Genomic DNA, 22,186 nt, shown 5'->3' on the forward strand with positions numbered 1-22,186 from the left:
GGTGCTGAACAAAACCAATATGGGCTCATCTTTACAGCGACTCCTAGGAAATTGCTTGCTCAAAATCACACAATTATCTGTGGACAAGCTGAGACTATTTCCAGAGGCTAATTCATGCTACCACATGGTGGTCTGTATCCTTCCAGCACAGACTGCCAGGGTGAAGGGATCCCAGTGGGATCAGGTTTCAGGTTTCAGGTTGGTACATTTTGCCTTCAGATGCAATGATTCAGGGTCTGGAGACTCTAAGAGTATTATTGCCGGGTGGTGGTGGCGCACGCCTTTAATCCCAGCACTCGGGAGACAGAGGCAGGAGGATCTCTGTGAGTTCGAGGCCAGGCTGGACCGACAGCCTCCAAAACAATACAGAGAAACCCTGTCTCGTAAAACCAAAAAAAAAAAAAAAAGTATCATTTACAGAAAAGCCCATTTCCAGGGTAAAGAGCAGCTTTATAGAAGGGAAAAAAAGAAGAAAAGCCTATAGCTAGGGTTACTTACATTCACATGCAGAATGAAAATTTATTGAAGTCCTGCCTATTTCCTAACGGCTCATTTTGCCTTTCAAATGCCATTTAAAGACAAAACTTCAAAGCCCACATTCTGCCTGATGATTTAAAAATTTGCATATCCTTTGACCCAGAAGGCCCCCAGTGGCCATCAATTATGAGAAATAAAGAATATTGGCAAAAGGATGCTATTTCTGTGGTGGTAAACAACCCAGAGAACCAGTTAAATATCCATCTCTAAGGAAACGAATGAATAAATTTACATCACTAAATATTATTCGGCTGTTTAAAAAATGTTAAAGTCTGTGTCAGTCTGGAAGGCTGCTACACACACTAAAGATTGCAAAATACAGACTGCACAGACCTATGTGTGGAAATAGTATTTTAAAATTTAGTATTTATAAAATAGGGGAAACTCTGGTGTTTGGGAAAATTATTAATGCCAGTTGCCTTAGACTAATGAAAACTGAGAATTCTTTGGTAGTACAAATCGACACTGTTTGACACATAAAATAATTGGTAATGTTTTAAGTTAAATTTTTAAAATTTAATGCCATACTTAATTTCATGTATAGCAATACAGTTTACATATAAAATAACACTAGAATGGGTGGCTTGGTAGAATTTTAAACCGAAGGAAAAAGGAACAATTTTTACTCTTTCAGAGCCTCTCCTCAGATTTTTTTTTAAGTCACTTTTTCAAAGTAGGTCAATGTGACAAATATACTCGTGACCAGGCGTGGCTCGTTCCTGTTACACCAGTGGAATTAGAAAGAGAGCTCAGCTTTCCCAACCACTCCCTCCAAGGACTGCTAAGCAGTTCTTGCTACTTCAGAAAGTTGAGCTCAAACATCCAGCATTAAAAAAACAAACAAACAAACAAACCCAAACCTCTAAAGACAAAAACTCCGACAGATTTGAAGCTAGACACACATTTTCATGTATGTTCTTTTTCATGACTCATGTGTCCCTTTGTCTACATTCCACGCTTGGTCACCTATTACGGAGGTCTAACACCGACTACACTCCCAATCTCACTGTTACCCTTTAGACCACACCCACCCAAATACATTGTATAGTAGTCTAGAATCCACATAAGAAAGAACCTGCATTTCGTCTTTCTTTCTGAGTTCGAGTCACCCCACTTAATATCATACTTACCAGGTCCATCTATGGTCCTATAAATGCCATTTTTCATTATAGCTGAATAATATTTCATTGTGTATATGGAGCACATTTCATCATCTGTTCATTTGCTTGTGGACATCTACACTGGGTCAATATCCTTGCTATTGTATGAATGTGTGTGTGTGTGTGTGTGTGTGTGTGTGCACGAGCGCGCGCGTGCGCTCGTGTGTGTGCACATATGTATAATGGCCAGAGGTCTATATTTGGTACTATCCTTGGTTGTTCTCTCTCTAATTTTCTGAGATAGAGTTCTCACTACACCTGGAGCTCATGAAATGGCTGGTTAATGAACTCCATGGATTTGCTCCTCTCCTGCCATGCTGGGGTCACACACTCTTGCTGCCATACCAGACATCTGTGTGAGTCCTGAGGCTCTGAATACAGCAAGCATGTTTCCTACTGAGCTAGCTCTCTAGCCTCCCTAAATATTTTTTAAATAAATGAAAAGCTATCTCTTTTAAAATTTAATTTAAAAATCAGGAATTTCACTCTTAACCCTAGGGGAAACCTTGCATGTGTCTTTGGGGGTAGACCAGCTGTGCATTTATAGAAATGACGGGATCCCCGGAACTTTCTGCAGTCGCTGCCCACCACACCCGCCATCAGGACCTACCTCAATGCAGAGGCATGTGGGCTCTCCCTTCTCTGTGACCGCACACTCCCGGCCAGCTCCACAAAACACATTGGCGCAGATCTTGGATTTGCTCCTTGGTTCTTCCTAAAACAAAAACCACAAAGGAAGCCACGTTACTGAGACGAACCACCACAGGATGATACAACAGTGGCGATGACCTCTCAGGCTTGGGACTTTGGTCTGCCTAAAGGTGTCTTCCAATATGGGCATCAAACTCACAGGCACTGTTCTGGCTCAGGGTTGGGAACCCCAGATTGTTCCCCTAAGAGCAAAGCAAGAAAGGCTTTCCTGCATTCTTCCTTATTAAAAAAATGCACTGAGCATTTGTGTTAAAGCTAGCACTATGCTAAGGGCTGAGATTCAAAGGGCAGTCTTCGGCCTCATGAACTCTGGCTCCAGGGAGGAAGTATTTAGAAGGCATATATGGCCGTGCAACACTGGGCGCTCCAGGCAGCAGGTTTGTACGAGGGAATCAGGTGAGGCTCTCTGAAGGTTCCACGCCTTTAACTGATTCTTCAAGGTTGAGAAGACTAAGCCAGGAAGAAGTGCAAACACGGGAGACACATCCGGACATGGTAACACCGAGAGGTGTTCACAGCAAAACCATCTCAAAGGGCAGGAGAAGAATGGCTGAAACACGGATATGCTATTGTTTGATATTCAGCCACTGTGTGCGCCTAGGCTCCAACAAGAGGAAGAGGACCAACCCGCCCCAAAGAGAGAAGAATGGCCTGCGAGCCTCTTGCTGGTCAGGATTCCTGCGCAGACAGATCTAACAGAACTGCAAGGAAATGAAGGTCTGTATGCCGCATGAAAACGTGGGCTCTGTTGGTAGCATGTTCTTTAATCCCTCTCACTGGCGGTAGTGGGCCAGCCCCACGGCTCTCACCACTCAGCCCTGCAGTAGTGGTGGATAAACAGAGAACAGGATTCCTCCAGGCCCTGCCCTCATCTAGGCTGAGCAGGCTGGGGCGCTCCAAGTTTCCAGGCCTAAGCCTCCAGGGCTAGAGCTGGCTATAAAACAACCAAGACGGAAGAAGCCTAGGAATGAAGGGGATAACAGCAATGTTCATGCTTCTAGCCCATGCCTACCATGTCATCTAAAGAACTCATACCCACAATAACAGGTGTGTCTTAAACGGGGAGCCAAGGACAGGTCAAAACCAAACCAACAACAAAAAAACCAAAACAATAACAACAAAAAAAAGTTGAGGCTTGAGATCCTTGAGACGGGTCCAAAATAGCTGCTCTGCTGCCACCTGGAGGCTACTTTGCAAACTTCAGGTTTTCCTTTTCTCCCACAAGCCAGTTTGCCCGCCATGCAGGGCTCTCATTGGTCCAGAACTCATTTGCATTTTCACATTCTAATAGGTTTACATGGTGTTGCTAAACCATTTCCCCCCCCCTTAAATGTTGCTAAGGAGAATTAAAAAACGCCAGCAGACAGTGAAGCAAAGAAGGGGTAATTCTCAGAAGGTTGGAGGAATGGATTTAGATCTCTGTTTCGTAAAGGGAGGTGGGCGTGGGGTGGGGTGGGGGCTCTCCAGACAGACAGGGCCCTCCCTCTTGTGGGAGCTGTGCCTCAGAGATAAAGCAAAGCTAGAAGGGAAGAGAAAAGGCAATTGCTGATTGTTGTAAATAACACGGGTGGCCTCTTCCCTTCCCTGAACACTTCTACCCGTGGGTCCATCAAATGAGCAAGAGACACATAAGTGAGCCTGTGCACATGTCTGCTCTGGAAAGGTCCCCTGTGTGTCCCTAATCAGTCCTTCGGATTCTTCAAGCCATGTATTTCCTCATCTGTGAAACAAGAGTAAATAGATAGTCCAAAAAAGTGTGATCAATAACTTACAGGCTGCTTGTAGAAGAACCCGCAGTGTTCAGAGTGTGCGAGCTTAGTATGTACTTACTCGTGTGGGAGACGGATGCCTGTGGCAGGGTATGTGTGGAAGTCAGAGAACCTGTGGGAGTGGAACCTCTCTTCTCATCAGGTGAGTTCCAGGGATGGAACTCAGGATATCAGGCTTGGCTGCAAGTGCGTTTACCCACTAAGCTGTCTCACACCAACCCTTTCTAGTAAACCTACAAATAAAAGCTATTCTGTGGCCGTTGAATTAAACTCAAGTCATTTGCAGAAAGTAGTAGTTCTCAAAAATATGTTAGGAGAAGCACACCTTTTTATTACACCCTAACAGCTAATGTTTGGAGAGTGCAATTAAAACTTGCAAAATGTTTCCATACACACAATGTCACCTTACTGCATGGCTAACACAGTAAGAACATGTATATTATTATTAGCCCCATTTTACAAATGAGAAAATTGAGGCTCCAAAAGTCAAATGATTTGCTTAAGGTTCCCCCCCCACCACCGCCAAAAAAAAAAAGCCTTTATTCAGTTCACAGGTGATTAAGCACCCATTCATAAACACCAGGCATCCTGCAAGATGACCTACTACTTACCTACGTTTAAGTCCCTAATTCTGATGCTATACTATCCCCATCTTTCAGGTGAGGAAGCTGATGTTAGAGGCCAAGTACAAAAAGTGACAGAGTTGGATCTTCCTCCAACCACAGGGAAACAATTCTTCTATATTTGGTTTATTTTTAAACCCATGTGACTTATTGTTAGGGAAGTTGTAGTGGGGTTATGGGTGATACAATAGGAGGTGTAAGGAGGCACTACAGAACTTAGACATCCAGATCTGATACCCGACTCTCATATCCAACCCTCTTCTATATCTGCCTCAGTCATGCTCATGTGCAAGGCATCTGCCTGGGAATCCAGCATGGGACTGATCAAGACCCCCTGAATGTGGGTGTCAGTGAGGAGGCCTAGGTAATCTATTGAGCCTTGGGCAGTAGATCAGTACCCATCCAGAGTATATACACGGACTTTGGACTCCCATCCAACAATGTGAGATGCACTCTCACCCTGAACTCTTGGGGGAGGGTCTAGGCCCTGCCCTGGATGAAATGACAGACTATGGACACCCCCATGGAGGGCCTCACTCTCCTTGGAGAAATGAGGGGATAATGGGGGGTTGGGGGAGGGCACGGGAGAAGGGGAGGGAAAGGGAGAGGGACCTGAAACTGACTTGTGAAGCAACCTTGTTTTTAATCTAAATTTAAACTTAAAAATAAATAAAAAAATAACTCTTGCCTTTAAAAAAAACCTGATTTCTCAGGTGCAAATATGAAATACTGATGGTTAGAATTGTGCTGAGAATTAAATGGGACATGCTGTGTGCTATACAACAGGAAGCGGCTGTCACTACAGTGGGTGGTTTATTTCCACTTTTCTCTCTGAAGTGCTGTCACTGTCACCTTGGACTGTCGAATCCCCATTCTTCCCTGTCCTTTACAGTGGAAAGGTACCACTGAGAGCAAGACAGACAGGATGGAAAATGTAAAGGGCCCAGCAATCCCTGGAGGGCCTTTCACAGAGCCCCGAGATGGGGGAGCTGCTGGTTATACAAGCATTCTCTTTGCAGGTGACATGTCTGTCAATAGGTGGCAATCTCTCTCTTTGTCTCACAGAGCCCAGAGCCGCAATGCAGAGGAGCCTTCCTGGCTGCTGCTACCCAGCTGTGTCCTCCAGTGAGAAGTGCAGGAGTGAGGGACAAGAGGATGGACACAGTGACGGGGCAGAGGAATCCAGTCTGTTGAGGCTGTCTATCCTGAGGCGCTCATGCCCTTCCTCCCCTCACTCACTGGCATGCTTAACTGCAGAAATCAAGGTCAACAATGAAGGACATTTTCTCTAGAAGCTTTGTCTCTTTGGGCCATTCATCTTTGGGAGCCAAAGTGTCAGAGCCAATCCCAAGGCCCCTGGAAAGTTCCTGGGGGCATAGGTAAGTTTCTGCGGAGTGGCTTATTCTGGATCGAAAAGTCTGTGGCAATAACCTAGTCAGGGGTCGCAAAGGTCTGACGCCAGGTACAGGGATGACTGTTTATCCTGGAGGGGCACTGCTTGCTGGCTTGCTCCTCATGGCTTGCTCAGCCTGCTTTCTTACAGAACCCAGGGCCACTAGCCCAGGGATGGCACCACGCACAAGGAGCTCCCATCAATCACTAAGCAAGAAAATGCCCTACAGCTTGCCTCCAGCCTGATCTACGGTTTCTTAAAGAGGTTCCCTCCTCTCAGATGACCTCAACTTGTGACAAGTTGACATGAACTAGTACAGCCTCCAAATGGAAGCCATCAAAGTTCCAGTTTGGTCCTTTCTCTTCTGCCTTGTCTCCATGGTGTTTTCTGGACGCCCCTGGCAAGCTAGACTATGCAGAGTTAGTCTCATGGCTAATTTTCACAACTGGTGGTGGCCCGTGCTCTTAATCCTAGCACTTGGGAGGCAGAGGCAGGTGGATCTCTGTGAGTTCGAGACCAACCTGGAATACAAGAGCTAGTTCCAGGACAGATTCCAAAGCACAGGGAAACCCTGTCTTGAAAAAAAAGAACACGTAACTGTGAATACAAAATGGCCCAGGGTTCTGGGAGGGACCTGGCAAGTAAAAGCACTGAAATATATGCTTAGTTATCGTGCAGGGCAATCCAACTCTCTCCACTCGCTTCACTGTTTCCTTCTTAAAGAAGACCATTCTAACAATGTTTTGGGACCTTAGTCAGTCTGCCAGAGCCCTGCAGAATAGCCTGTGCACACATGGCTTATCTCAAGCAAGCACTAAATGGCTTGCATACTTTGGCTTCCCACAGACCACTCTCAGGGAACAGTTTTTACATTAAATGGCATTTGGGAATACAAAGTTTCAATTACACAAGCCGAGAAGTTTCTGCAGACTATGTTTTTTTTTTAATTTAAACTATACTATAATGACTGTTTTTAATTTGCCAAGAAAAGGGACCTTAAATCTTCCCAGGGCATGCACAAAATAGTAACTGCTTCTTAGAGGTAACAGTTGTGTTAATTAGCTTGATTGTATGTGAATATAAACACATTGGGCTGGAAAGATGGTTCGGCCGCCGAAGGCTAGGCTCACAAGTAAAAATACAGATGTAAAAACCATCAAGTTGTTTACCTCAAATACATAAAATCTTTGTATACCAGTCAAAGTTTAGAACACTTATCTATTGCAAACTACCCTGGTAGATTTGCACAAGGTATTCATTTTCTGTTCTTCAGCCAAAGATTTGTCCACTTTAATAGCCAATGCAGGGCACATACATAGTTTTCCAGGCTTCTTCAAACAAGGAAAGTAAATCATTTAAATGTATTTAAAATTAGAACTGATGAATGCCCATATTAATTTAAGAATAGTAACAGTGGCAGAGCTTGGTAGCACACGCCTGTAATCCTAGAACTTGGGAGGCAGAAACTCTGTGAATTCTAGGCCAGTCCACTCTACATAGAAAGTTCCAAGCCAACCAGGGCTTCATAACGAAGATCCAACTGGGCATGGTGATGAGCACACCTGTACCCCCAGCTCTGAGTGGGGGAGATCTCCTGAGTCTAGGAGTTTCAGGCTAGCTTAGAAAGCAAAGGGACACTTTGCCTCAACACAAGTAAACAAAGAAAAAAACACTAATCAAGGTAACAGTTTGTGACCAGCATGGCATAAGGGATATAGTTTAAAAGGAACCAAGGATGTGGCCTCCATCTTTGTGAGGTTTTTGATGCAGCTGGATGGTGAGATTGGCATGCTGACATCTGCAATGCTGCAAACAGGGGACCCACTCTGAGGATGGGGCTTACATCACCCCTGCGGGATGGCAGGGTCTACCCATACACCCTATGGGAGCACACAGAGACTGCCTCATGGGAAGAGGGTAGAGATGTGGTTGAAAGACATCCAGAACTTTCTAAAGAATATCGAGGTCTGGTAACATACGGGGTGTGGGGGAAGGAAGGAGTGAGCCTGGGGCCTGTGGAGGCCTTGGTTTTGGGGGACCAGCAGGCAGAGGCGTGTCTATCAGAGATACAGTCATGGCAAGGGGGTAGGGTGAACACAAGGTAGGCAGTGACGAGTCAGGTATGGACACAAGTCTAAGCAGACAGTAGGGCATCCCACTGACGGCTAGAAATGGGGACAGAGATGCACATCTGGATGTCATCTGTGTAGAAGTGAGAGGTGGGGGAAGAGGAACACATGGGCTCAGAGGAAAGGGTGGGGTGGGAGGCTAAGGACAGCTGGGGAGGGGAAGGGAAATGGGAAACAGAATCCAAGGACTGCAGAGCATGCACCTACCATCCACCAGGGGTCTCTGCGATCAGAAAGGACACCTTCCTCCAGGGTACAGGGCTTGGCACGCACAATACGGTAGGTAGGGTTGCAGGCCCTATCATTTCTCTGCCTGCCCATAGTCCAAGGACTCAGAAAGCAAAGCAGCCAAAAAAGTGGAGGAGGATGGTTCAGGAAACTGGGGAGAAGCCCAGCTAGGTGAGTGCTCCAAAAATGGATATGACTGTATGAGAAATGATCTGGTCAATGCTCAGATGAGACAGTGAGAGCATCACAGCTCTGAACCAGTCTCCAAGAAGCAGACCTGAAGTAGGACCCTAGAAATGTGCCTGCCTCCCGTAAGGTGTGACCTAGGGAAGAAGTTAACATCTCTGAACCTCAGTTTACCAATCTGTGAAATGCAAGGGTTGGACATGATGCTCAGGTCCCTTTATAGTGTTTGAATTCCATTAACTAGCTCAAGCATTTACTGCACCATGGGATCCTGAATACCAAATGTTTATCTCCCAAGTAAGCTCGCTGGAATGCCCACTAAGAGAAGGGTTCTCTACAGACTTTTTGAGACAGAATCTTATTATGTAGCCCTAAAGCATGCCGTGGATATAGGTCAGGGTTGGTACTGAACTAGCAGCAATCCTCCTGCCTCAGCCTCCTGGGTACTGGGATTACAGGCATGTCTGCCATACCCAGCTTGATGGCATCTCAAGGCTTTTTGCTGGAGGCACCAGAGTAGGCTCTTAGAGTCTAAGGACTTCACAAGCAATGCTTTCCCGTTTCCTCCGGGATCATGCTAAAGCAGTGGTTCTCAACCTGTGGGTCACAATCCCTTTGAGGTCAACCAGCCCTTTCACAGGGGTCACCCAAGACCATCCTGCATTTCAGATATGTACATTATGATTCATAACAGTAGCAAAATTACAATTTTGAAGAAGCAACGAAATAATTTTGTGGTGGGAGGTCACCACAACACGAGGAACTAACTGTATGAAAAGGTCACAGCATGAGGAATGTTAGCCACTACCCTAGAGAAAACAGCAATGGCCACCAAGTGGGCTCAGTTCACTCGTGAGGAACCTGCTGGAATTTTCTACCCCACTAGAGTGCTACCAACTAAGTTTTAATTCTACTTATGTTTGCCTTGTATGAAAGAGAGGGGGAAGAAAGAGAAAATGGCTAACGGAAATTCACTGGTGATTCAGAGCCTCCTTTCCTGCCAAGAACCTGTCACTGAAGTATGTGTCTTGCGCTGCCAGGCCTCACATTTACTCCGCATTCATGCTCTAATTATTTCCACATGTAGTTCAAGAAAAATGGCTGATCGGGAGTGTCTTTAAAAAAACAATTCCCACACCTAAATCCCCAATACTCTCAATTCTGAGTGGTGATGTCTCCAGGACAGCTGACTGAGCATCCCAGACAGCCAGTTTTAGAAGCATCTATCCCCTGCAGAGAGAACCACATCTGGACCAACATCCCTGTTTGCCCTCAGCCCTCCATTCCCAGCAAGCTGACTCTCCACCTCCCCAGCCAGGAACCAATTAGTATTCATTTTTCAGAATTCTGAGTGGAATGCAGACTTCTTTGTTCTGATTGGGTGGGAGTGGGGAGAGGGATAAAACCAAGAGGCATCTTGCTCTGTTAGTCAATTCCAGCAATACCTGGGTGGTAGTTGTTGGCAACACACATTTGCCAGGGTAGGAACCGGCTGTGGCAAAATAACCACAGTAGCTAAACTTGATGGGGAATACTCTACCCCTCACCCCTATGTGCAGCTCAAATTCATTATCGCCATTTGCATACAACTCCCTGTCTTAGTCAGTGTTCTACTGCTGGGAAGAGACACCATGACCAAGGCAACTCTTAAAAAAGCACTTATTTGGGGCTGGCTTACAGTTTCAGAGGTTTAGTCCATTATCATCATGGCAGGGAGCATGGTGGAAGGCATGCATGGTGCTGGAGAGGTAACTGAGAGCTACATCTTGGTCTGCAAGCAGCCAGAGAGACTCTCAAAGCCCACCCCCAGTGAGTGACACACTTCCTCCATAATCCTTCTAATCCTTTCCAATAGTACCACTCCCTGCTGACTAAGCATTCAAATATATGAGCCTATAGGGAGCACTCTTATTCAAACACCACACTCCCCTATTCTTAAGAGAAGCCATTGTCCTGTAAAGCGGTTCCTATGCAGGGTAGCTGCCTGACTCTCATATACCAGCCCTCACTTAGACACATTAACAAGTCCACATCATGTGATTTTTCCCTCTCTCTTGTGTGATGTCACTGTTCAATGTGGCCTTGATGCCATTGGCTCTTTTGGAGAGTAGGGGGAGGGGCTTGTGAGTGGAGTAAGTGGCCAGGACAGGTTAAAGGCACAAACCTGGGCTCTTGGGTTTTCCAGTCGAAATGAGAGCTCATTACCCTTTGAAAATGTTGGTCCTATGCGATATTGTTAGGTGCGTCTTTAGCCTTCAGATGGGCAGAGAATGTCCCACAAGACCAGCTTAAAATCACTATCACCATTTGAGAAGTCTGATTTATCGTCTGGCTTCCCTAAATTCTTCCTGTCCTTCAAGGTTTAGCTCAGGCTATGCCATTTCACCCTCAATGAGATCTTTTTGATTGTTACAAATTCTTCCCTCCTCGTCTGACTTGTAATTCTCCCTTATATGAAACCATTTTGATCATTTTTTTAAAAAAATTAACTGATTGTGTATATCTTTTCTTTCCGGCTGAGCTACAACCTTCTAGGGGACAAAAGTTAAGCTTTAGTGTCCTTTTGTAGGCCCTAGCATATCACCCACGTCCCTCAATCAACCTTAACTTTACAGGGCAGACTTGGGTTGCATCACTCTGGCTTGGGCAGCAAGGCACAGTGCCAGTACCAACGCCTCTCCTAGAACTGACCCCAGGGAGGATTCTTTTGCAGAAAGTGACTGAAGACCCCACAAATCTCCACCTGACCACTAACATTCAGTCTGGAACTTTACTAATCTGAGACTGTCTGAGACCCACACAGGCACCGGTGGGTGTGCGTCTCTATGGCACATGTGAGCCGACGAGGCAATGGGTGTCTGAAATGGTTTTCAGTAGTGTCTGTTGTCTATGATTCACGTATGCTCCAGCTGCGACATGCTGAACAAATAAGAAAGGACAGAGGGAAGGTAGAAGTAGGGCCTTCTGGTGGGACCTCAGGGCATACATTCAGGCAGGATAAAAGCAGCCTGACACCTTGGTGACCTAGTCACGGGGGAAGCAGAGGCAAAGAGAAGGAAGTGAGACAATGCCAGAGACAAAGTGGAGGTGGCTGGTTCCTTGGGGGCAGCAGCTTGGTGACCTCTTCCTAGGAGCCCAGCTTCTTCACTATCCTAGGAAGTAGGAGGAGATGGACTCCTCGATAAACACAGACCTGTGAAACAAGACTTGCCTTGCTCTGTCCCTTTTTTGTGGCAGAGCATGTGGGTCTCCTGGCTATTGACAGAACTAGGGGTCTCATTAGCACCCCCTTCTGGCTCATGCGCTATCCTGGTAATAGGTTGTAATTTACTGAAAAAGACTTAGGAGAGAAGGCCAGTGCTTAGCCAGACATATGGAGGGTGTTTTCCCTGGGACTGGGTACTATAGAGGGATTCAGGTGCCCAACCAAGACTGAGGCCTTCTGTCAATAGCTGGGGCTGGGGCTAACGGGGATGACAGGGAGGTCAGAGATGCTGAGCAAATGGAACTAGAAGAGCCGGTGGAGTGCAGCAGCATGGGTCTCCAGTTTGAAAATGGGAACGGAGCCCTGAGACCCTTATGGGGGATGTGTGGTTGCAAAACAGCTGTCAATATTCCCCCCAAGCTAATAATTATTTTTCTAGTCTAAAAGCGCTGAAGGGGTTAAAACTCAGAAACCCCCAACTAAATGAAGTCTCCATATGTGTGTGGCTCAGTAGGGTTCTAGGAGAAGCAGACAGATGTAATTAGAAGTGCTCAGACACTGTGTTGCCATGGAAACTGCTGGCCAGGAGAAACCTGGAGTCCCAGGAATAGCCTTCCCAGGAACTGCCTGAGGCAGTTGGTACTCCTGGCTTGCCTACTTCCAGGCTCTTGGGTCCCATCTAGTTTCCCTGTTCCCTATCCCACCCTTCAGTGATACTAAATGTGAGCCAATGGTTCTCTTCAGCAGCATCCCAAGGAAGGGGGCTGTGAGTCGCTAGAACAAAGTTCTCTGGGCAGTCTCTCTCTGAATCCGAGGTTCAGGGCCGGGCTGGGAGGCCACACACTCTGTTTCTGTTTTATGACAGCCAGCAGCTCTGGGAAGACAGTGAAACAGGACAAGCAGGGAAAGGGTCTGCAGATGTGGCTTTCAGACATCTGTCCTATCCACTGTGACAGACAGCAGGCACCAACTATGACCCTAATCACATGGACCATGAGGTCTATGGGGGGAAATTATTTTATAGAATAGGAACTCTAACCTGATGTCTGCAGGTTCCCAGAAACCCAGTTACAGATTTGAGGACTGAATTTCAACGGGACATATAGATGCTAAAAAAAAAAACAACTGATTTGGGACATATAGATACTAAAAAAACCAATTGGAACTCTACGGACTCAGGAACAGTGAGAAACGCAATCAGCACTCAGGACACGAATGGCCTCTTGTAGCCCTGCTTCAACGGTCAGAGATTCTTAGAGGTTCTGCTACTGGGATGCTAGGAAATTTGAGTGAGGGGAGCACCTGTCCTTTCAGATCTTGGTCATTACAGATCCTCTCACCTGCTTCTCTAAAAAGATAACCCATTTCATACATCGTTCCCAAAAGAAGATGGTGCCTCTGAACTGCTTCCTGGTGGCACACTGGCCAGCAGCTAATCATTCCCATCAGCGAGGCTTAATAAATCTCCCCTGAAGAGGGGACATTTCTTGGGGTACATTCTTGCACATTCCTTAACCAAAAGCAGTGGCTCTGGGATCCCATGGTCAGAAAGCGCAGGTAACGGTCAGAGTCCCCAGGAGACCAGCAGAAATGACTATATTTTAGGTATAATAGATCCAGGCTGAGTATTATGAGCATCGGGTTCAGTCACAAGCACAGTTACAAAATTGTAGGATGTTTAGAGGGGAAGGCCCACCCAGCATGCAGCCCTCTAGTCATGGCCCAGATGCTGGCAATCCTGGTCACCTCTCCACTCTGACTTTAGACTGGAAGCCACCAGGCTAACACTCTCATTTATCTGTACTCATGCTCAGAATCTCAGGCTGGAAAAGTGGAGCACAGATCTCTGCCAAGTTTGGGACTTCCCCAAGATTTCTGAGGTAATAAGGGTACCTTACGACTTACAAGGATCACTTTTTAGTCATTGCTCTCCCTATGCTCTGCCAGGTAGGGAAATCTGGCAGTCCCCAGGTTTTTAGCAAGTCTGATTAGAGAAATGTTGATCTTTCTAGAACAAATTAAGATCTACATAAACCAGTTCCTGTGGAGAAAGGTAAGACTCTAAACACAAATGAATCTTTGAACAATCCTTATTGTTGTCCAAGGGGAGGATGAGTAGGCTCCATTTCCAAGAGAGTTAAAACAACAACAACAACAAAACGGGCTAAATAATCAAGCAGTAAAAGAACACACACACACACACACACACACACACACACACACACACACACACACACACACTTTTCCCCCAAACCACCATGGTATGTCTGTGTGCTGGAGGCACAGCACATGTTTGAATAGCTTATAGTTTAGATGGAGAGTGAGCATATATGTGGGGTTTCAAGGAACAGAAACACTGTGGTCTAACAATGTGACTCAAGACAATGCACAATCAGTGCAATCTATGGCCAAGTGACGCTGGAGCTCAAATCTGAAATGTCCTCCCACCCCAGGCTCATGTTTGAGGATTTTGCCCTTGGCTGGGGGCACTGTTTTGAAGGCTATGGAGCCTTGATGGGGTAGGGCTTGGTTAGGAAGCAGGTCCCTAGGGACAGGTCTTTGAAGATTAGACCATCCCTGAGTAGGTTTCTTCTCTGCTTCTTGGTTGGTGGCCATGTGGCAAGAAGTCATAGGAGCAAATTCCCAGTACCAGGGACTTTGCCACTCCTGTCACCATGCCTTCCTTGCTGTCATAGACTGAATTCTCTCTGAAGCTTCGTGACAAAGGAGACCTGTTCTCTCTCAGTTTTTGTTGTAACTTTCTGATTTGTCAGGTAGGTTTGTTGACGAGAAAAGCAAACAACATAAGTGACAGTTGTCTGGACAAATCTTAACTAACAAACAGCAAATATCAGCTTCAGAACATTACGTCTTTCTAGTGATTTAATACTAGCCACTTTCCTAAAAAGCCCAAAGAAGTGTTTTGCAAAAACAAATAGAAGCAAAAAATTATTTTAAGTCATATTTCCCAAATGTTACCATTTCAATGGCTCTTACAGTCTCTCTGTTTCCTCTTCTACAATGTTCCCTGAGACTTACAGAGGGTGGTAAAAATGTCCTGGCTAGGACTGGTCACTCAAATGCTCTAAGAACCTAGACCTCTGCAGTCACTACCATTCACTAAAAAAGATGACCCTTGAATAAAGGTTGAGAGCATCATTTGTCTATGTTTTCTTAAGTAAATATTTCTAAAACAGTCTGGGATCATATAAATTTAGCTACACAATAGTAACTTATCATCTAGGACCTCAGACCTCCTCAACCATGAATTTCCGATGGGAATTACAGTGCCAAGCAGGAATTTCCTTGCACTGATGGGTCTATCTTACCTGACAGGCTGTCACTGAGATTTGCGGGATTCACAGTTGGTTAAGACTATTGATGTCTTTAGCAGCCTGCCGAGTGGTTTTCTGGACCTCTGGAAGCCAGACAGCTGGAAGGAAGCATTCATCTTGGTTCCAGTTTGATTTTTATTTATCTTGCAGTGAAAGTTTGTGGTGTCTTCAGCATAGGATCTGTCAACTAGTTCTGGTGGGAAATGCAGACGAATGGCAAGAGCCTGTATTGTTTGGGGGTAGGTGGGTTCTGGACTTATCTGAACTAGCCATACTGGAGTAGTTGTAGCTACTTGGTGACTAAAGGACTCATTCGTATTACACAGCATAGCACTCAACGGTGCTCAGTTCTGACCTTACTGAATCAGAGGAGAACTTGGGGGTAAAGTAAGACTTTATGTAGCTTTGAATGTTCTGGAAGTGTATGTATAACTGAAGCCCACATATGATCTGAACATATGGGCAAGGCAGTAGATTGAGCTATGTCTAGGAGAAAGATATGGAAGTAATGAAAACCTAAAAATGTCATGGGCCAATGTCATAGACACACAGGCCTCACTTGGGCTCTGCTTTCAATTCCCATGGCCCAGTTGCTTCAACAGCATGGTTTCCTCTATGAGAAAAATGTTGGGTCCAGTGAGATGACACAACAGGTAAAGGAGTTGTCACCAAACCCAGTGATGTGTGTTTGATCCCTGAGCCCACACTGTAGAAGGGAGACCTTACCAGCACATTGTCTTCTGACCTCCGCACACATGCCATGGCACACACACCAATCTTTCCCACACAAGGCACACACACACACACACACACACACACACACACACACACACACACACAATAAGGTTTGCTAATTCCTATGTTTAGACTTTGAGCATCTTAGCTTACACCATGGATCACATAAATAAAGGGCTAAATAAACTACATATTTTGAGCTTTCATGGACATATTAGACAAGGAGATGGCTATGCCTTGTCAAAACTTTTCCTCTTTGTCATTTTCTTGGTTATACTCTCTCTCTCTCTCTCTCTCTCTCTCTCTCTCTCTCTCTCTCTCTACACACACACACACACACACACACACACACACACACACACACACCTGTTGGGGGAAGTCCTGTGCATTTGTCAATAAAGTACTGTTGAGCCTATAGGGAACCAAGATAGGAGGGACTAGGAGTCCAGGAGAACTCTGGGAAGAAGAAACACAGAGAGTCAAGATGTAATGCCATGGGGGTAGGAAGCCCGGAACCATTCTCCAGTAAGAGAAATACTTAGATTAACAATTATGGGGTAATTACTTAATTCAGAGGTAGCCAGTAAGAAACAAGCAAGGCCAACAGCTTCATAATTAATATAGCCTCCTGTGTGTTTATTTGGGACTGATGCGGATCTAGAACCAGGCTGGCGGGAAGGCTCCTCTCAAGGAAAAGCTTCTCTTTACACACACCTATTAGTGTTCCAAGATTAAATAATTGAAAACATGCGCATTTTATGATTGAAACAATTCTGCCTTGCATTCTCCTCTTGGAGCAGCTGGGAAGAAAAAGCTGAAAAATCGACATGTGCTGGCTAATCAGAGCAGCCTGAGCTGACAGGAGGCCTGAAGAGCGATGGTGAGGAATTTAGCTCCATTGCAGTGAAGCCCTCTATTTTCTTCAGGGAATAAGACCCCACGAGACCTCATGTTGTACCAACAATGCACAAAGACCTCCTTTTCTGTGCAAAAGGCTAACAGCAGCTGTTCTGGGTTAGCTGCTATGGCCAGATCTGCATTTATGGAGGAAAAATATCCCAAGTTCCATGTAACAGGATAGTTCTGAAAACCACCACTCTGTTTTTAACTCACCCACCCTGGAGAGATGCCACATATTTAACTGCTTTGGGGGTACCCTAAGAGACGTCCGCTCCACTGAAAGGTGGGGCGACTGGCTGCGGTGAGTCAGGGGGAAAATCTGGTCTATGGGTCAAATGTAAGAGTTTGGATCAGTTGGGGTTTGGGAGGGGCATCTCCCTGCTCTCTAGGTCTCCATCCAGGGCTGTGTTGTGGGGTGGAACTTTTCCTGGAATAAAGGAATTCTTCCATGAGACCTGAATGTGTCCATCTGGCTGCACTGAATGCAGTCCCATTCCCTCCCCTCCTCACTTCCCGCCAATGGTCTTACATAAATCCCTTTGGGATGAATAAAGGTTGTTGGCTTGATCAGAATCTTGTCTTGCAGTCAGTTTCTGTACCCCCTGCCCTTCATTTTCTCCTAGGTGCCCCCGGTCTTACGTTCACTGTCCCCCACCGGCATGGTCAAGTGGCGCCCAATGTGAGGCTCAAACCCGTGACCCTGAGATTAAGAGTCTCATGCTCTATCGACTGAGTCTCCTTTTTGCTATGTGGAGACTGGGAACATTAGGCTAAGTTCGCCTTCCTCGTTGCCATCACTTTCATCAGCCTTCTGATAAGGACCACTCTCCTTCATGGCCAGCCTCTGATAATGGACCTGAATAGGCCTTGCGGCAAGATTACCTATTTGTTGTTTAATAAAGTCTGTCAGATGCCTAAGGGCCCATGGGCCAAAAGAAATAAGTAACATAAAGCCCCAAAAAAGGGCCTAAAATGCTAGGTGGATAGCCAGTGGGAGGTAGAAAACCAATTTTTATACCAACTCTCCTGTTCACACCACTCTGTCGTGGTACGAATTGCTGAAAGCTGGGAAGGAAGGGGCCTTACTTTGTATGGCTGGTTACATCGGACCTGAAAACTGAAGCATGAACAGTTCATTCACAGGAGGGAAGTGCAAAGCAGGATGGGATTTCTTATGCTCCCAGAACAGGAAGAGAGCCATTGCTATTGTGACGGTTGTACAGGGCACAACAGGAAGAGAGAGGGGACAAGGTGCTGGCAGAGGCCAGAGCATTGACAGCCTTAGAGCCACTGAGAAATAATTCAGTAAGGGACACTGGAGAGCACTGCATAGGGAGTGACAGTGTGGATGGGGATTTTATGAAGGCTACTGTAGATGCTGTATAGAGAAACAGATGGCTAGACGATACAAAGAAAACACGAAAGCGTCTAGGATACTCCTGTAGCAATGCAGGCTTGCTATGATGATGGCTTGGACTGCAGTGGTGGCAGATGGAGACAGAGGGCAGTCAACACAGGTGATGTGTTATGATAGTAGAGCCTGTAGCAGAATTTGCTAAGAGACTGGAGTATGGGCAGTGGAAAAAAGATGTAGCCAGATGTGGTAGCACAGGTCTTTAGCTCTGGTACTTGGATGTGTTTTAGATCATCCTGGACTTCGTGGGGAATTCAGGCCAGCTAGAGCTCACCTCAAAACCCTGTCTTAATTCAGAGAAAATTCTTGAATACTTTCGCTGGATACCCCAAATATCCAGGAGTAGGTACAGACAGAACCATGTTGACGGTATCAACCTGAGTCACTCCCAGAAGACTCTTCCCTTGGACAAGCCCTGGGTTCCAGGTAGGTCCTATATCACCACCATGAAATGGGTTCGTTAGGAAGCAAGTTCCCCAACACCTGGGGTTCCATACAGATAGGCTCTGCTCCCAGAAGTTTGTCCAGATTAGCTCATGGTACATTAGCCTTGAAATATTCACGAAGGTTGGGCTCACACACAGTTCTAGCTTTGAGAGCTGCAGCTGCAGGATGGCCCATGAGTTTGAGGCCAGCCTGGGCTACAGAGTAATTCTTCAGTCTAGCACCTCCCTTTAGCCACAGCATCAGCGTTTCCCACCGCAGCTGCTGTCCTTCCCCCCTCTTCCTCCTCCTCATTTTCTAGTTTCCCGATTTTACCACTGTGTAGAGCATTGGGTTTCACTATGGCACCTTCATACAAACATTGATATTTCTGTTGCTCGCATTCCCTGGCCCCATCCTCCTCCTGCTACCGGGCTACCCGACTACCCACCCCACCCCCATTTCCAGGACAAGAATCACCATGGAACAGTTCATGCTCTGAACACTCACAGCCTTAGAAACTCTTAACCATTGTTTCTCCCTTAAAGGGAGTGTTACGGCTTTCCATATATGGCTCCTGGCATACCTAGGCTACAGGTTGGCAGTCTAGAGCCCATAATAGCATCCAGGTACCCAGGAACCAAACACACTCACACTACACACGCATGCACACTTGTGCGCACAAGCACACTACAAACACACACAGAAAGTCAGCCAGCCACACGGAAAGCCAGTCCTGCCCCACCCCCAGCATAAGCAGAAAGAAGACGTTTCCTATAATTAAAAACCTGTCACTTAGGAACAGGGAGCTCTTTACATCCCAGGCCACTGTAATGTGAGTAATTAAGGTCTCCAAGACAATGCCATTTACACTGAGCAAAATGACAGCGTCACCTGCAAAAAAACCTGCAAAAATAACCCAGCCAAATAAGGAAACAGCCTGTGTGGAGAGCAGGCTCCTAATTAAACCACCGTTCAGTGGAACAACTTAAGACATGAGGAGCCTTCTGTTTGATTAAACGTGTAAGGGGATTTTGAGGGGAAATGCAATTTCCTAAGCTGTAAAATGACTGAACCAGTTCAAAATCATCAAACAGTAGCTATTCTAATAGGAGTTTGTATCACCACCATGGCTTTTGGGGGGATTAAAAATGCCTAAAATAAGATATCGAACAAACAAACAAAAACAGTGCCTATCTCATCCAGATCAGACTACACAGGACCTTTTGTAGAAAACAGACTTCTTCCCAGTTGTATTTCTAAGAGAAAGCTGTTAACTTTGTAACTGCTCTGAAAGCAATATGGCCCCGAAAAAAATTAGGAAATTTTATTAGGAAATATGGAGATGGCTGGGCATTGGTGGTGCACACCTTTAATCCCAGCACTCGGATAGCAGAGGCAGGTGGATCTCTGTGAGTTCGAGGCCAGCCTGGTCTACAGAGTGGGTTTTGGAACAACCAGGGCTACAGAGAGAAACCCTGTCTCAAAGAAAGGAAGGAAGGAAGGAAGGAAGGAAGGAAGGAAGGAAGGAAGGAAGGAAGGAAGGAAGGATCTGCAGAGAAAGCTCAGAAGAGCTCATGCAGCTTTTTCAGGAGACCAACTTCCAACCCTGGTACTCACCTCAGGGGGCTCACAACCATCTGTAACTCCAGCTCGGGGAACCAATGCCTTTGAACTCCATGGGTACTTACACACACACACACACACACACACACACACACACACACACTAATCAATAAATAAACAAATAAGTAAGTAAATAAATGATAATAACCACAGCCCTGGAAACCCCTAAGGTAAGCCAGGGCCAGGCTGGGTCTCCCATCCTCAATAAGCCAGTTAACAAATTAACTGTTAACAGTTAAAGCAATAGTGGAAAGTACAAAAAAAAGATTTATTTAATGAGGCCACATTAGGAAGAGTAGCACATCTCAAGCCCATTGTCTGGTCCTAGTGATATTTAGGTTTAAACAGAGGACATAAGGTGTGCTAAGCAGTCCAGATAAAGGTGGGATCCTGCCCCTCATCATTGGCTTTGGACACTGCGACAAAATGGTCTGACAAGAACTGTGAGAAGTCTCCTAGGAGACAAGGTACCATGAGCTTCCTGGAGCAATTCTGCTTTCTTGGGGGTCAGTTGTTTGAATATTCTGATAGACAATGGGTAGGGCACAGTGTGGAATATTATCATTCCTGCCTTGATGGTCACACGGTGAAGACTGAACTTGTTACATCCAACCTTAACGAGCACCTGGACTCCAGCCTCGCTCTCCTCCTTCTGCCATCTTCCAGAAGGGAACTGAGGAAGCCAAAGTCAGCAGGTGTTCCTTGGCTGGGGTTCTCTTGGTCCTCAGCCAGCCCGTGGTGCACTGCAGAAATCTCGATGAACAAGATGCAGACACCAACTGATGCAGACAGAGAAAGCCTGCCTTTAAAATAAATGCCTACCCTGGAAATATGACTCCTCTATGTGCCTGTCAGCAAGACCAAAGCAACACAGGCTAAGACAGGAAAGAAAGTGGAAAATGAAGGAGAGAAGAGAAGGGGGAGGAACAGAGCAACTGGGCACATTCACATTCCTAAGATTCTTGGGACCAGAAGAGCCTGAAGTTTCTGGGGTAGCCTGGCCCTGCCCTAGTTGATTGCAGCATCATAGCTACAAGCATTTCCAGAAGCCTGTTCCCACCATTTGTGAATGAGCTGGTGCATGCATATGCCTCTCTCCTACAGAAGCTTTTGTGAACGGAGCTGGGTCGGTAAGAAGCTATGAAACTTTCCTGGGCCCTCAAGACAGGCTGTGTTGGTAAAGGGGACGTAATGTGCTTACTTGGAGCACCTACACACCTGTGGTGCTCACTTGGAGCACCTGGACATCTGCTTCCCTACATGTAGCTGTTCCAGCAGAAATTCTTCCCGTATCAACACCACCCCAAGGTTTAAATGATCCAAGCATCCTTGAGAAAGTAACCAAGAATTCCTCTGGACTGTCTTTGAGTTCCGTATCCATTTTCTTGCTCTTGTTATATCCCAAACACGGATCCCTCGACAAACTTAGTCAGCTTAACTAATTGCAGGCATTCTGACTGTTTTTTGGTTAAAGTAGAATGATTGACTGACTGACATATGCATTCCTTAGCAGTCGAGTTTTATATTCACAAAAATAAGCACTGTCCGTAGGCTTAGAGTGACGACATGGCATTATAACAGAGGTCACACAGTAAAACAGACAAACAATACACACTTGCCTGTCTCCATTAGTTTCCATAGAAATTTGTTGTTTACACCTGTGTTTCCTAGGGGTAAAATTTAAATTAGTGTGCATGGGTTGCATGTGCAAATGTGTATACATACATGTGCACGGTTCTAACCTATACAATAACCCTTAATAGGAAGGGCACATGCACTGCATGAGTAGCCCCCATGCAGGACCAGAAGTCA

At 45.9% G+C, this 22,186-nt stretch overlaps 1 protein-coding gene across 1 annotated transcript in view; it reads right to left on the minus strand.

The window, feature by feature from the left end:
- The window catches only part of Fstl1 (follistatin like 1), a 49,358-nt gene that overhangs the window by 15,900 nt on the left and 11,272 nt on the right, over window positions 1-22,186 (minus strand). Inside the window, exon 3 of the mRNA XM_005071502.4 lies at window positions 2,308-2,412. Within this exon, the coding sequence (XP_005071559.1) occupies window positions 2,308-2,412 (105 nt within the window). The remainder of the gene's footprint in view (window positions 1-2,307; window positions 2,413-22,186) is intronic.

Source organism: Mesocricetus auratus, unplaced genomic scaffold, assembly GCF_017639785.1.
Source record: "Mesocricetus auratus isolate SY011 unplaced genomic scaffold, BCM_Maur_2.0 Super-Scaffold_100008, whole genome shotgun sequence".
In the NCBI taxonomy this organism is placed as follows: domain Eukaryota; kingdom Metazoa; phylum Chordata; class Mammalia; order Rodentia; family Cricetidae; genus Mesocricetus; species Mesocricetus auratus.